Here is a 15143-nt window from a genome sequence, read left to right as displayed (position 1 = left end):
TGCTGGCCTGCCCTGGGTGATCTCACCTTTCTCCGAGGGGAGCTCCACTTCCGCCTCCCGGACTTCTTCATCTTGGCTGTCCTTCGATGGGGCATCAAAGGAGGCCTCCAAGTCTCCTCCGGAGGAGGGCGGGGCCCCGGTCCTGGCCGGCTCCTGCTTTCCTGTTCTTTCACTGCTGAGGCCCTGCTTCTCTTCTGTGTCGCTGGCAGGGTGCCCGTAGATCAGGTACCACAGAAACCTGTGGACCACCCGCAGGCGAGCCATTTTGGGCAGAAATCCTATAGATCGCCCAAGTCCAGGAACTGAGGCAAGAAAGGGGGAAGGCAGTGCTTGAAAAGCCCCAGACTCAAATCAGTTAAATTCCCTAGAAAACTGTTGTGTGCCACTATGTCTCAGGTGCCAGGCAGACAGAAATGTTCTTACTCTCGTGGAAGTTACTTTCTAGTGGGAATGGGCAGACAATACCAAAATCCTAAAAGAAAATAATACATCAGATGGAAATAGCTGGCGCAGAAAATAAAGCGAGGAAGGGACGGGGAGGGGGACTGTAGTTCTACATAGAGGCCAGGAGAGGCCTCATGGGGAGAGGCCTGAGTGACGGCCACAAGTCCTCACTGGGCAGGCCATACAGAGAACCTGGGCTGTCAACCCAGGGTAATGCAGGTGCCTGACACATTCGAGGAAGGGCCACAGGCTGGAATGACAGGGTGGAGCAAGGAAGGAGCGCACAGGAGGTGAGCCAGAGTGTAATGGAGGAGGGAGCCACCATGAAGGGCCTGACATACCTCCATTTAGAACTGTCTTGATGGGGGTTGTGCAAAATATTCCCAAATCTAGGCTCTTTTAAAGTATCTTATTTCTTTGTTGGTACAAATAAAGTGTTCCTTAGCTTTCCCCAGCAAGAGGGCGGTAAGGACAGTGAGCAGAGGCCCCTCCTCCCGGCAAGCCCAGCCCATCTACTCAGCTGCGCGCGCTGTGCAGCGGCGCACACCCGTGCCGTGTTTCCTCTCCGCCTGCACTCTCTGACTATGAAACCTGGGGAGTGAAGGCCACGCTGTGTGACTGCAGCCTTCAGAAAGCGAAGTCACGCGGGTGACTCTCCTGTCTGGAGTCCCGAGTCTGCCACATCCCATATCAGGACACTTTCTGTCTGACAGCCTGTGCCCTCACCACCAGCACGCGTTTGTGACTGGGAGAGGAACAACGAAGCACTCGATTATAAAGTCCTGCCACTGCACTTGACCCCACACATTTACGTTAGAGCGCTTATGGGGGATGAGGGAGGAGCCAGCTCTGTTAGAGACCCGACTCTGAGAAAAGTATCTGAATGCTCAAACTCGCCAATGGCTGTAACTACCAGAAGGCTCGTGGGGTCAGCAGAGGTAGAGATTTTCTGAAATAGAATATTCCAGCCCAAGGGTAGTTAGCAAAAGAAATTAATCTTTGTAAATAATTCCTCATGTTGGGATCTAGAATAGTTTCTTTTTTTAGAGAGAAAGGGAGAAGGAGAGAGAGAGAGATTGATGTGAGAAAGAAACATCGATCGGCTGCCTCCTGTATGCACCCCCACAGGGTATCAAATCTGCAACCTGAGTATGTGCCCTCACTGGGAATCAAACCTGCAACCTTTCTGTATATGCGATGATGCTCTATCCGAGTGAGCCACACCAGCCGGGGCGGGATCTGGCATAGTTTCATCTGAGTCTTGTAACAGCCTTGTGAGGTATATTGGGCAAGAATCATTTCCATCTTGCAGATAGGGAAACTGATGCCGGGGGGAAGTCATGTGGCCAGCCCACATGACCCAGCCAGTAATTCAGACCTTATTCCCTGACTGCAGTCCAGTGCTTACATGTACACCAAGTGACTCAAAGGGCATCATGCAAACCACCAAGGAAACACAGTTAGACATTGACAAGAAGTTGCTTTTTACCTACTACAGGGTTGTAATTTTTAAGCTGGGTTATGCCCATTTTCTCATCAGTTTTTTTCACCCGTCCACTCTCTGGTTTAGAGCAATCATTCGGCGGAGAGTCTCCTGATCCACTCGGGTCCTCTTTTCCTTGACCTTCTTTGGCCTCCCCTTTGGGCACTGCAGACTGGGGCACTTTAAGCCTGCAGACCGAGAGCGAGCCAATGTTATGGTGAGAAAACCAAGGGCTGAGAGAAAGGGCAGTTTGTCCTCAGGAATCAGATGCGGCCATTTGGTCCTGAGGCCTCAAACTCAACTGCCCTACAGGCCTGGCAGGTGTTTTAAATGATAAGATGTGCCAGGTCACTACACTTGGGAACGATGAGGACTGTGGTGACCTGGAGAGTGCACCCCCACCTACGGGGCAGCTGTGAGAAAGGGAGCCTGACAGACCAGGTCCTCTGATACTGCATAAATGCCAGGAATCAGGAATTTAATATGAAATTAATTGGCACCTGATTCAAAGTACATGTGGCCAATGTATGGCAAGATGCACAAGCCAGGCCACTGCTCATGCACAGATCACCTGTGGTTTAGACCCAGCTATGAAGTCTCTCCCATCCCTAAGTTTCTTTCAGTCCATTAGAGGATTTATGGGCAGAGCTAGAGAGGACGTCAGGAAGGCAACTAGAATCGTTCTGAGCCATTATGAGGTGGAGCAAGTTTCACACATCACAGGGCCTGTGACTTGGAGTGCTCTGCCCACAATTAGAATGGAATAAAAAATGCGAAGATTTTCCTTTTTCTTAAAGAACCCAGATATTGATCCTTGTCATACTAGGGGGTCATGACCACAAAGCCCAACCCAGTGAATTCACTGAGAGCACACGAGACTAAACAAAGCTTTTGTGAAAATGGCTGCAGAATGAAGACAGCCCCGGGAGGCTTCCCATGCACTCCTGTGGGTGCTGCTACTCGCCTGTTTGCTGTGCTTGAATTGGAGATCCGGAACCGAACCTGCTCAATGGCACTTCTCACCAGAGGGTCGTTCTGGTCCATGGACGGGTGCACTACCAGATCCACCTGCAGAGAGAGGGCAGTGTCCCCGGGGGGGGGGGGGGGGGAGAGCTCAGGGAGACTGAGCTCCACAACTTGGCTCCCTGGTGGAGCGCCGGTTACCCGCTCATTAACCTTTCCTACAGACAGCTATGAGACTGAAGCAAAGTGCGCCGTGAACCGTTTCCCATTGTCACAATCCCTCCGCTCATCAAGCGATCAAGTGCTGCCATCAGCAGTGCGCTGCTCTGCTCAGGGGAGGAATTCTGGCCTAGAAAGAGCCGTCTTCCCTGCAGTGCCCTCGCTGGGTGTCACGGCCCTCTGGTCTCACATCTACCTGGTGGGCTGTTCCCTATGCCCCACTCCTGCTATCTGAGAATGTTCCAGAAGTGCCTGTGAATCCTGAGGGCTTCCATCTGGAAAAGGTAAACGCCTTCATTAATCTCCCCTCGCTGAGTGCCGCTGTGGGACTCCTGCCAGGTGCGCTTCTAAACAAACTGGCAGAGGATTTAGAGCTGCTTTTGTTGTTTTAGCTTTTCCGAGGTGCTGCAGCTGAGCAGTGAGGGTGGTTACCACCTCCGGAGGGATAACTGGAGGATGAATGCAAGTGACCTGGAACTGAGCAGAGGGTGCGGGGTGACAGTTGTGCAGGAGACGGCAGGCACAATGGCCAGGCACCTGGACAGCCAGGCTTCCTTTCTGTCTCTGTCACTGGCAGGGGAGAGCAAAGTGAGGTTTTCTAAATGGCTAACTCTGATCAGCAGGCTGCGAGCCAAAAATGACTGGAAAGAGGGTCACAGGGAATAGGCAGCAACGCCTCATGTTTTAGAAAACAAAACACCAAAAGCTGCCTTGGCTCAGTCTCCTCTGCTCCTCATTTGTGAAATGGGAACCCCTCCCTCAGGCCCTGCCAACTTTTTTGTGGTTTTGTGAGGCTCAAATGAGAGACAGCTAGGTAGCACCCAGGGAATTTAAAAGCATGGCACAAATCCAAAGCATTCCTATTTCCCCACTTTCCACAGCCAAATGGCCTAGCCAACTTTCCACAGGCCCAATGGGCAGGTGGCCAGATGCGGAAGCCAGGGCCAAGGCTGGTGCTGGGGCAGAGCAACTCTGGTCCGCATGCTCCAGGAGACCAGGGGGCAGCCTGTGGCAGCCCAGGCTCTGGGTGCCAGCGTATTCTGGAGGCAGATGTACAATACCGCAACCCTTTCCAGCGGGAAAAGTGGGGTACCATGTAGTGGCACCACTACCGTGGTACAGTCAAACCTTGGTTCCTGAAAGTCTCCCGTCTTAAACAATTTGGTTCTCTACCAAGTTGTTGGGAGTGTGGTGAGGGTGGGGGATGTTTCGGTTGTTGAACAAAACTTCTGTTCTCAACCTGACAACCCCTTCTTGTTGGTACATTAGCATGACAAAAAGCATTTCTCAGGCCACAAAGGAGAATTCGAGTCAGTTTACCACTACACCTCCGCTTGTTAACATCTCAGGAAATTGTGCTGTGAATATTTTTGTGTTTATTTGCACAGTTTTAAAACAAAGAGGCCATCAAGAGTGCTGACGTTGAGTGTGAAAGTGCTAACAAAACAATGATTACAGGCAATTGAAGAGGCAGTTGATTTGGATAAACAAAAAGCAGTTACCCTGTGAGGCAACGATAAGTGAAAAAGTGAAGATGCTGCACAGTAACCTCCTAAAATCCACCCCTGTCACCAGTGCTGAAAGGGGTTCGGTTAAGGCCAGTAGGGGTAGAAGGCCAGTAGGGGGTGGTTCGATAAATTTAAGTAATGTTTGTTAGAGATTAAATAGACATTAGACCTACTGTATGTAAGAGAAGTTAAAATAGGAAATCATTTGGGAGTCGAATGATTTAATTCAATTTACGTTATTTCTAATAGGGAAAAATGATTCAGTTTTCGAACAAAATGCTTTTGAATAGCCTTCCGGAACGAACTGAGTTCGAGAACTGAGTGTACTTGTGGCAAGAGGTCCCCGGTCTGGGCACCTTCATCTTTGAGTCCTCATTGCACTTGCTTCCACCCCCAACTCCTGTCCCACTCACCCCAGTTTTGCCTGGTAGTTATGGGGCCAAATAGGAATTGGAAACACAGGGGATACCATTGTCAGACTGCCCCTCTCCATTACTAGATGGGGTAAGGCTTTCTTGCCCTCAATTTCTGCCCAGACAGGTCTTTCCCCTCTGAAACCTCTGCTCTGTGAAGGCCAACAGAAATCAGAGGTGTCGCAACTGATGGGCTTTTGTCCTTCCACGGGAGACAGCAGCAGAAGGCCTCCTGCCACTGCTTCAGGGGCTGAGTGGCAGGCTGCTGGGGATGGGAGAGGAACACGGTCAAGGGGACTCACAGCAGACATAAAGATCGATGAGTGCTGTCAACACAGAATGGCAGAAAATGTGTTTCTGAAGTCATTTTTTGTACTGCTCTTTTTCAAACTTCAATGTCTCAATAAATAAGTTAAAGTAAAAAAACTGAAATGACCTTGCCAGCTTATTAAGAAAACAAAACATCAAAGCAGAGCTCTCTTAAGGCAGAGATTTAAGGTGCAGTCAGAAAAAAAGGTCAGGAAATTACAAGTGACTGTCCTCGCAGCACCATTCCCTTTGGTCCCAGTGCCCAGCTGGGCTCTCAAATTATTCTGACCCTGAAAAATTTATGCCTTAGAATATGTGCAAAGTCACTGAGCTACAGTTGCTATGGGAATGCCCCCAAACTTTAAATTTTACAGAAACAGATAAATTGAGACAGAAGAGAGATGTTGTTCCCATCGGATAAGCACAGCAGTGCAAGCTAACTGAGCCACAGCCATCATCTCCTCTGGGAGATGTTTCCTCCGATCTCTGTGGAAAGTGTTCTTGCTGCTTAGTCTAAATTTTCCACCTCCTAAGTGTTGCTTAATTACTCCCCATGCTATGCTGCTGAACGTCCATATGCCTCAGTTTCCCTCCTCTCTTCCACGGCTGGACACCTGCCGTGGGCGGCACATGCTGCTCTACGATCCAATTACATTATTTTTCTCTTCTGTTTCCAGCTTCCACAGAAAGATGGGATGAACCCTGTTCCCCAAATTAGGAGGCAAACAGGAAATTCCGAGTGACTGACAACAGAGGAATGACAGAGATCTAACAAGGATATGAGAGGCTGGACAAGGAAACTTGCAGCAGTTGGCTCTGCAGGCATCAGGAGAGCCCGTGGTTACCTTCTTTTTGATGCCATCTTGGATAACCGTAGTCCGATACAGTCTCAAGAGCCCTTCCTCAGACAGGTTCCGCACCAGGCGGACAATGGACTTCTTACAGCACTTGGTGGACACGCCTTCCTGCTTCTCCTGATCCATGATCATTTTCTGAATCCTGGGGCATCACAAAATAAGCAGTTAATATTTCCAACCTCATCATAGAAGACCATTCCCAACCCAGGCAACCGAGACATGCCTAATGGCATCCAACAGAAACTGGGGGAGAATTAAAGGGAGTTTCACCATTGAAAGGCTGACTCCTTGAGATACTAAGATCATCTCTCTTGGGGATAAATAGCTGGCTAAAGACAAGCCACCATTCGCAGCAGCTTCCCGTTCTGAGCTTCTCACCAGGAACTCAAGAGATTACATGATTTGTGACGCGATGGCAGGGAAGCTGGGAGCCATGATGGCAACCTCTGGATGAAGTCTCTATGCCAATTTAACACCCAGCGAGGAATGCTCCAGCTTACCACTGCTGACGCCTCGGATCGGAAGCTCTTTTTGATTCCTCTCATTTACCTTACCCTCTAGAGCAGGGGCGGGGAACCTTTGTTCTGCCAAGGGCCACTTGGGTATTTATATCATTCATGGGTCATACAAAATTATCAACTTAAAAATTAGTCTGCTAGCCCCAGCTGGTTTAGCTCAGTAGATAGAGCATCGGCCCTCAGACTGAAGGGTCCTGGGTTCGATCCCTCTCAAGGGCAAGTATCTTGGTTGCAGGCTCGATCCCTGGCCCTGCTCGGGGTGCGTGGAAGAGTCAACCAATCCATGTCTCTCTCACATCGATGTTTCTCTCTGTCTCTCCCCATCCCTTCCACACTCTAAAAATCAATGGAAAAATATACTTGGGTGAGGATTAACAATAACGAATTAGCCTGCTATATGTAGTAAAACATTTAATTAATTCACTTCTAATGGCTGGGCACAGCCAGACCCAATGATTTCGTGGGCCTTATATAGCCCAGGGGCTGGACGCTCCCCACCCCTGCTCTAGATCTTACTGAGTCACTATGGCGACGTTTCTAGATCACTGATGGGAATGGCAGGGACAGTAGGAACATTTGGCCAAACCCGGCACTGCACCAAAGAAGGGAGCTCGGCAGTAGTGTCTGCAGATGGCCTCCCCATTGCCTAGAGAGGTCACGTCCTTGACTCAGGTGCCTTTCACGCTGGGTGCCTCAGGAGCCATGAAGATGCTGCCCAGGAGGTGGTGGTAACAGCAGTCGGAAGGACCAAACCAGAGTGCAGAGCCTCTCCATGAACAGAGGCACCCCGCGCACGGAAGTTCTACTTGCGTCTCTTGTTTCTGCTTTCATGTGAGATTCTAGCCGATGCTACTATCTGCCTAAGTTTCTTCTTGCCCCTGTGCTGCCACAAAGTTTCCAAGGAGGGAGAAAGGCGCAGCTGTTCCCCCAGGACTCCCAGCTCACGCTCAGTCCCCGCTCCGCCACGTGCTGACGCTCCTCAGTGTCCACACTTGTCCGATCACAAGAACAGACTAAGTCCTTTCTGCCACAAGGGGCACCATGATCTACACAGGGAGGGGAGGGGATCCAAATGGCTCTCGGCCGTTTCTGCACCTGTCATCACTAACTGGCCTGAGATTTATCCCTAGTGCGAGACCGACAGACTCCTTACGTGAATAAGCTCTCGATTAAGCGGAGGTTGGTGACAGCTTCTATGATCAGATTCCTGCGTTTCAGCAGTCGGTAAGTTTCGTGGGGTTTGTCTTGGCCTGGGCCGTGCTTCCCAGTCTTCTGGGAACTGCCACTCTCCTAGAACAGGGACCAAAAGCACAAGAATACGATGGGCTCAGCACAGTTTGGGGGGCAGACACCACTCCTGTGGCATACTTTCCCTCCTTAGGGAACTTCTATGCCCTGTTTCAAGAAGGAAGCCAAGAGGACTATTTCCCCGGCAGGATCCACCCCCCGCTACTTCGGGGCCGTGAAACAACAAAGGCATCTGCAGCAGACGGCCCTGGACTCTATGGAGACCAGCTGGGCTCAGAGAGAAGACGAGGCATGTTCTATGGCACCCCCTGAAGCAGCACAAAGCAGACGCTCCATTTTCCCTGGGTCCTTCCCCAAGAAACTGACACGCTGAGCACAGCTCCACGCCAGTCACTCTATAAAGCTTCTGTTCATCAAAAACTCCCATTTTACGGAAGAGGAAACCAGGGCTCAGCGGGGCAAGTAACCGTCCAGGTCGCAGAGCGTGAATGTGCGCCAGGACAAGTTATGCCCCATGGGCTTCTGACTCCAAATGCAGAAGTCACGGGAAATCTCTCTGGGAATAGAAGACAGAAGCAGCGACCGGCTTGAGTTCAGAGCAGGCTGCCCTAGGGAAATTAGGATGAGGTGAGGGGAAGAGGAAGGAGAAAAAAGATCATTTCTCCCTCTTATCCCTGCCCAAACGCTCACTTCTCTCACAGCTCCTTTCTGTCCTCTAGGAGCCTAAATGAACTTGCTCTCTCAGATCAAACATGCTGCAGCTGAAACGTGCACCTGCCGTGAAAGGAGATTCCAGCTCTAACATACTCCTTGCAAACCACTTGGCACAGATCAGTGCCACACGGCAGCCCAGGGCCCTTATCTGGGGGCCCCTCGCTCGGAGTGGCGCTTTCAGGAGGACGAGAATGCGCTGGAGGAGGCCGCTCAGGGCTGGTATCACAACAGATCGCTGCCCTGCCTTCTGCGGGAGCTCCAGGAGGCACAGCTCTTCCGTTCAGGCAGAAAGGCTCGAGGGCCCAGGAGTGGCACAAAGACCTTTGTTCTCTCTTGCATTTCAGAGCAAACATTTGGAGAAGAACATGAGTAAATATGGCCACACTTGAGTGGGGCTGCTGGAGAGCCACGTGGGAACAGGCTCTGCTAGGGGCCTGCGGGTAGTCCTTCTCACACCCCTCTCCTCAGCAAGTACAAGGACGCGATCCTGCCAATACTTTGGCAACAAATTTCTAAGAGGAAGAGAAAGAGCTGAGTGAGGAAGCCAGCAACAGGAGTTCTAGGGCGTGGAGGGAGACGCGTGGGCCTGATTAGAAGTGGGAGGAGGAGGCAGGCTGGGATCCACTTGCATGCAAGCCTAGGTTCTTCGATTAGACAATACCAGTCATGACTCGACCGTGAGGAGGCATGGCATCCAATGCACAGGAAAGGGCCGAAAGGTTTTAGAAAAATCCAGAAAGCCTTTCCCACCCTCCACCCCAATCCTTCTGCAGCCGGGAGAGTAACAGCATAGGACTCCATACAGAAAGGGAGAGGCAGGGGAGGGGATGGGAACTGCATACAGGAGGGTTCTAATTCTCAGTGTCATGAACTGGGCAGGCACCTCACCCAATTCCTAGAGCCCCACTGTCCTCCTCCCGGACCAGAGCTGACACCGCACAGGGCTGCTGTGAAGCCCGAACAAAACAGCAGCGGCAGCGTCCAAAGCCGCCCTGATCACAGGTCTGTTCTCTGCTGGGAGCCTCCTCCTCTGAGCCTATGTTTCTAAAGTGCGGGAGGCGCCGCCATTATCTGAGGCAGTTTCAGGTGGCTAAGGACAGCGAACTGAATCACTTGTCGTTTAATCTAATTACATTGATGAAAAGGCATTGGTTTGATTGTACTGTGTCTTTAACCCTCTGACATACAACAGTATTTGGCCCAAATGTACCAATATAGTTTTATTTTCATTACATCTATCTTATGGTTTATCTCTTTTTATAGTAATGATGTTGGCCTTTTGTCTGCAGAAGTTTCTCAGTCCTGGCACTGCTGACATTTTGGGCTGGCTGAGTGGCTGCTGTGGGCTGTCCTGCACATTCTGGGATCTGTAACAGCACCTCTGGCCTCTCCCTGCTAGATGCCAGGAGCACCCTCTCCCCCAGGTCGTGACAATTAAAAACATCAAATTTTGGTGCAAAATTGGGCCAAAGTGAGAACCACTCATCTAAACTGGACATATACATTTCCCTCCAAACAAATTTAAGTAGAAAGTGTAAGGTGTTGGAGATGTAACAACTCTAGGTATGAGTGCAGGTGACGTGTGGCGGGTGAGGCCAGGCTGCGTCACGTGGTGTGTGGACTAGTGCCTGCGGCCTGGCAGGACCAAGCACTCGCATCTGAGGCCTCTGAGGTCGTTGTGATCCTTAAGCACAGAACTGACAAGGCTGACGTCCACCTGCCGCAGGCTGCTTCCTGGAGAAGACGCACCCTCAGGCGGGCACGCGCTCACCTTTGGGTTGTCAAGCCGGACCTCTTCGATCACAGCTATGTCGCCGCTGTTACTCTCCACGCAGTGGGAGCCGAAGGCCGAGGTGGCTTCTGAGGAGCTGCTGGTGTCCAGGAGGCTGTCGGCCCCGACAGAGCCCCGGCGGGCCCTCTCCTCAGCAGCTCCGGGGGAGGCCGTCAGCTGCTTCTTCAGCGGGTGCAGGTTTACTTTCCAGCCACCTGGAGGCAGAGTAGAAAGAATGAACTGCAGCCACATCAAGGGGAGAGCGAGAGGGGCCTCTCCACTTGGCAGCCAGCCCAGACCCACCCAGGCTAGAAGACCCAAGTGCTCAGCGTGAAGATGGGGCAGTGAACCCAGCAAGCAGGGCGGTGCCCCCGCAGCTGGACACCTGATTTGAAAATCTGTCACCAGCACCACCCTCCACACATTAGACGAGATCGGGCGCGTTCAGGGTGGTATGGCCGTAGACAACCCTCCACACATTAGGAATGTCTTCTGTGACTAAACTGAAAGCCTGAGGGGTTCTTAGGTTGTTGGAGGGACTGGACTGAGGGAGCTTATGGGGTTCCATCGCTTTAACAGTGAAAACACAAACCAAAGCACTGCCAAGGAGCCAGGAGACAGACCGCACGGCCGTCTCCTCTAAACTTATGACGTGACGTAGGTGACACCAGCAGGTCCCGAACTAGGACGGCACTGAGGACATTCTCAGTGCCTGCTGAACCGAACGGGGTGTTTTCTGAAGAAACCAGAGCAAGGCGGATGGGCAGCAGCTCAGAGCGAGGCACACGCGCCCGGCCGCTCCCCTGCTCCCACCCCGAGCACCGTACCCTTGATGGGGGTGGAGTGATGAGGCTGGCTCCCGAGACTGGAGTTGAAGGAGGATTTCATGTCTCCCTGCGACCCTCTGCCTCTCCTTTTGCTGCCGCTGCTGCTGCCCTCCTCCTCGCTGTCCAGCTCAGAGAGGAAAGTGTCCTCTCCCTCAGGCGGGAGGGACTCCTCCGGCACCGAGGCCAAGCTCACGGTGGTCAGCAGCTCGCTGCGCGCCTTCTCCCTTTCGTACTGCCGGCTCAGGTCGCTCTCCTCTGCAAACGCGCAGGAGATGTACTTGGTGGTCCGCTGCCGCCCCTCGTCTTCCATGAATCCCTGGGAAGGTGAGATGTGTTTAATTACGTTCAGAAGAGGGCGCTGTTCACACAGGCATTCAGGTGGCCCCTGGGCCTGCGGTGTCCATTTCCTTATCATGCCTGCGTTTGCCTCTCTCTCCTCCACCTCACTGCCCAGGCCCCAGTCGGGCCTATGGATGCTCCCTCACAGGTCTCCTGCCGCGGCCCCCTCAGCTCCTGCGTCCACAGGCCTGTCGGAGAGTTTTCTCAATCGCAATCCTGAATGTGTGTCTGCTCTGCGAGACATGCTTTGCTAGGGACCTGCAGGTAGTCCAGTTCATGCCAGGCCCTAACTTGGTCTTCCACGTGCCCCCATGGCTGGCTCAGGACTAGGCCATAAAGAAATGGTTAGTAAGCAGTGAGGGTTTGCTATGTACAATTCAATGAGTTAGACCTGTGACCACAGACTGGCGAGTCGGGGCCCGGAGGTCACAGCTCCATTCAGCCACTGCATGGGGACTGATATGAAGTCATCACCAATCCACACTCACTCTATCTTCTAGGACAGGGCAGAGGGGCCCTCCCAGGGCCCTAAATGTCAGGAAGAGCAGCATTTTTTATATTCCAACCACATGCCATGGACAGTGCCAAGGGCCCTACAATCATTAGCTTCATTCTAATACTGCCCTCCAGAAAAGTGGCCAAAAAATTCAGAAGAAGAGAGTGAGGCACAAAGGGCTGAGACAGCAGGTCTGAGTTCTGAAAGGAGAACGCCAGACATGCCTACTTAGCCAGCTCAGGCCCTAAGAGCCAGACAAGTAGCATAAAAAAGACGGGGCCAGAAGGGCCTGTGGAGCCCTGAAGGGCACCTGTTTGTCTGCAGGGGCGGCCGGAGGCTCTGTCACGGCAGCTGGTGCCCCACACGGAAGGGGGGTACTGCCACATGTCCTGGCTTTCCAATGCTGACAACTCCTTCAGTTTTTAAGAAGTGAAAACCAACAAAACCCCAGTATGGGGCCCGGGCAGCATTTGCCGCCTGGGGAGACGGCAGCCCGTCCGTTTTCTGACCTGCTGAGACACTCCTTCATGATCACACTGTGTGCACACCCAGACAGTGAATGGCCCGGAGGACTCGCGATGTTACCTTGACAGCTTTGAATCTTTGGAGAAGACGACACAGCATTCTTGCTTCCAGCTTTCCCACATTCATGGCCACTCGGATTTCAGCCTGGGAAATTCCTTTCGTGCCTCTGCGCTCAACTGTGTGAAACAATACACTTGAACCCAACCTCTGCAAAGGGGCCATTCTGCACCAGTCACGTCAATTCCCACCCACCTTTAAAGCAGGCAGTTCAGTGCAGTGACACCAACAAATAGAAGAAAACAAATGTCTCCTCTCTCCCCTCCCAACATTCTGAATACCACCACTAAGGCCAGTTTTCTTTTTAAATATATTCTTTAATTGATTTCAGGGAGGAAGGGAGAGGGAGAGAGAGAGAAACATCAATGAGGAGACTCATCGACTGGCTGCCTTCTGACGACCCCACAAAGGATCAAGCCTGCAACCCGTGCATGTGCCCTTGACCAGAATCGAACCCAGGGCAGTTCAGTCAACAGGCTGATGCTCTATCCACTGAGCCAAGCCGGCCAGGGCTAAGCACCAGTTTTTAAGTGCTCACCATCCAAATGGCAAGTGAGCAGCTTCTGGTCTACTAAGTTCCAGCAGCAGGAAGTTAGTTAGCTCTTTCCCATGAATGGACTTTTTTAGATAAATTTAATGAATCCCTTTAAAAAGCATCCCACTACTGTTTAATTAAGAACTTCAAGAGGAGAACCAAGATGGCGGCATAGGTTAACGCCGGAGTTTGCTGCTTTGAACAACTACTTCAAAAGTGAAACTAAAACACGGAACGGACATCACCCAGAACCACAGGAACGCTGGCTGAGTGGAAGTCCTACAACTAGGAGGAAAGAGAAACGCATACGGACACTCAGAGGAGGCGCAGTGCTGAAGTCAAATTCTGAGGTGCGGAGTGCGCGGAGCGGGCTGGCGGCAGAGGGCGCGGTTGGCGTTTTCAATCGGGAGGGAGTCGCAGACTCTGAGCTCCAGATACAGGCGAGTCTTTAGGGACCCAGACTCAAAGGGAGAAGCGGGACTGTCTGGCTTCGGTCAGAGCGAGTGCAGCTTTCTCTCCGAGCTTTGCAGCGGGTGCTGGGACTCAGAGAGGCAGAGCCCCTGGGGACAGGACTGAGAGCCGCCATAACTGCTCTCTCGGCCCACCCTGTTGATCCTGTGCGACCCGCCCCGCCCAAGCCCTGCACAGAGGCATTTGCCGGATAGCCTCAGGCAAAGGCTAGATTAGCACCTCCCTAGAGGACAGAAGTTCTCTCACTGCTGACACAGCTGATTCTCATAGCCACTTGGCCTGGAGGTCAAACCCTCCCTGGGATTAGCTACAACAATCAAGATTTATCTATAAGACTGCGAACAAAGACCACTAGGGGGTGCACCAAGGAAGCATAACAAAATGCGGAGACAAAGAAACAGGACAAAATTGTCAATGGAAGAAATAGAGTTCAGAACCACACTTTTAAGGTCTCTCAAGAACTGTTTAGAAGCTGCCGATAAACTTAATGAGATCTACACGAAAACTAATAAGACCCTCGATCTTATATTGGGGAACCAACTAGAAATTAAGCACACACGGACTGAAATAACGAATATTATACAGACGCCCGACAGCAGACCAGAGGAGCGCAAGAATCAAGTCAATGATTTGAAATGCGAGGAAGCAAAAAACATCCAACTGGAAAAGCAAAATGAAAAAAGAATCCAAAAATGCGAGGATAGTGTAAGGAGCCTCTGGGACAGCTTCAAGCGTACCAACATCAGAATTATAGGGGTGCCAGAAGATGAGAGAGAGCAAGATATTGAAAACCTATTTGAAGAAATAATGACAGAAAACTTCCCCCACCTGGTGAAAGAAATGGACTTACAGGTCCAAGAAGCGCGGAGAACCCCAAACAAAAGGAATCCAAAGAGGACCACACCAAGACACATCATAATTAAAATGCCAAGAGCAAAAGATAAAGAGAGAATCTTAAAAACAGCAAGAGAAAGAAACTTAGTTACCTACAAGGGAATACCCATACGACTGTCAGCTGATTTCTCAACAGAAACTTTGCAGGCCAGAAGGGAGTGGCAAGAAATATTCAAAGTGATGAATACCAAGAACCTACAACCAAGATTACTTTATCCAGCAAAGCTATCATTCAGAATTGAAGGTCAGATAAAGAGCTTCACAGATAAGGAAAAGCTAAAGGAGTTCATCACCCCCAAACCAGGATTATATGAAATGCTGAAAGGTATCCTTTAAGAAGAGGAAGAGGAAGAAAAAGGTAAAGATACAAATTATGAACAACAAATATGCATCTATCAACAAGTGAATCTAAGAATCAAGTGAATAAATAATCTGATGAACAGAATGAACTGTTGATTATAATAGAATCAGGGACATAGAAAGGGAATGGACTGACTATTCTTGGGGGGGAAAGGGGTGTGGGAGATGTGGGAAGAGACTGGACAAAAATCG

At 51.1% G+C, this 15143-nt stretch overlaps 1 protein-coding gene across 1 annotated transcript in view; it reads right to left on the bottom strand.

Annotated features, from left to right (window-relative positions):
• Nucleotides 1-15143, bottom strand: part of GTF3C1 (general transcription factor IIIC subunit 1) — an 87968-nt gene that overhangs the window by 32739 nt on the left and 40086 nt on the right. Inside the window, exons 8-15 of the mRNA XM_059692471.1 lie at nucleotides 12695-12810; nucleotides 11275-11590; nucleotides 10448-10662; nucleotides 7868-8004; nucleotides 6185-6338; nucleotides 2892-2995; nucleotides 1934-2115; nucleotides 27-302 (exon numbers count right to left, since the gene is read on the bottom strand). Of these exons, the coding sequence (XP_059548454.1) occupies nucleotides 27-302; nucleotides 1934-2115; nucleotides 2892-2995; nucleotides 6185-6338; nucleotides 7868-8004; nucleotides 10448-10662; nucleotides 11275-11590; nucleotides 12695-12810 (1500 nt within the window). The remainder of the gene's footprint in view (nucleotides 1-26; nucleotides 303-1933; nucleotides 2116-2891; nucleotides 2996-6184; nucleotides 6339-7867; nucleotides 8005-10447; nucleotides 10663-11274; nucleotides 11591-12694; nucleotides 12811-15143) is intronic.

This window comes from Myotis daubentonii, chromosome 4 (genome assembly GCF_963259705.1).
Source record: "Myotis daubentonii chromosome 4, mMyoDau2.1, whole genome shotgun sequence".
Classification (NCBI taxonomy): domain Eukaryota; kingdom Metazoa; phylum Chordata; class Mammalia; order Chiroptera; family Vespertilionidae; genus Myotis; species Myotis daubentonii.
This window is presented reverse-complemented; position numbering and strand designations above follow the sequence as displayed.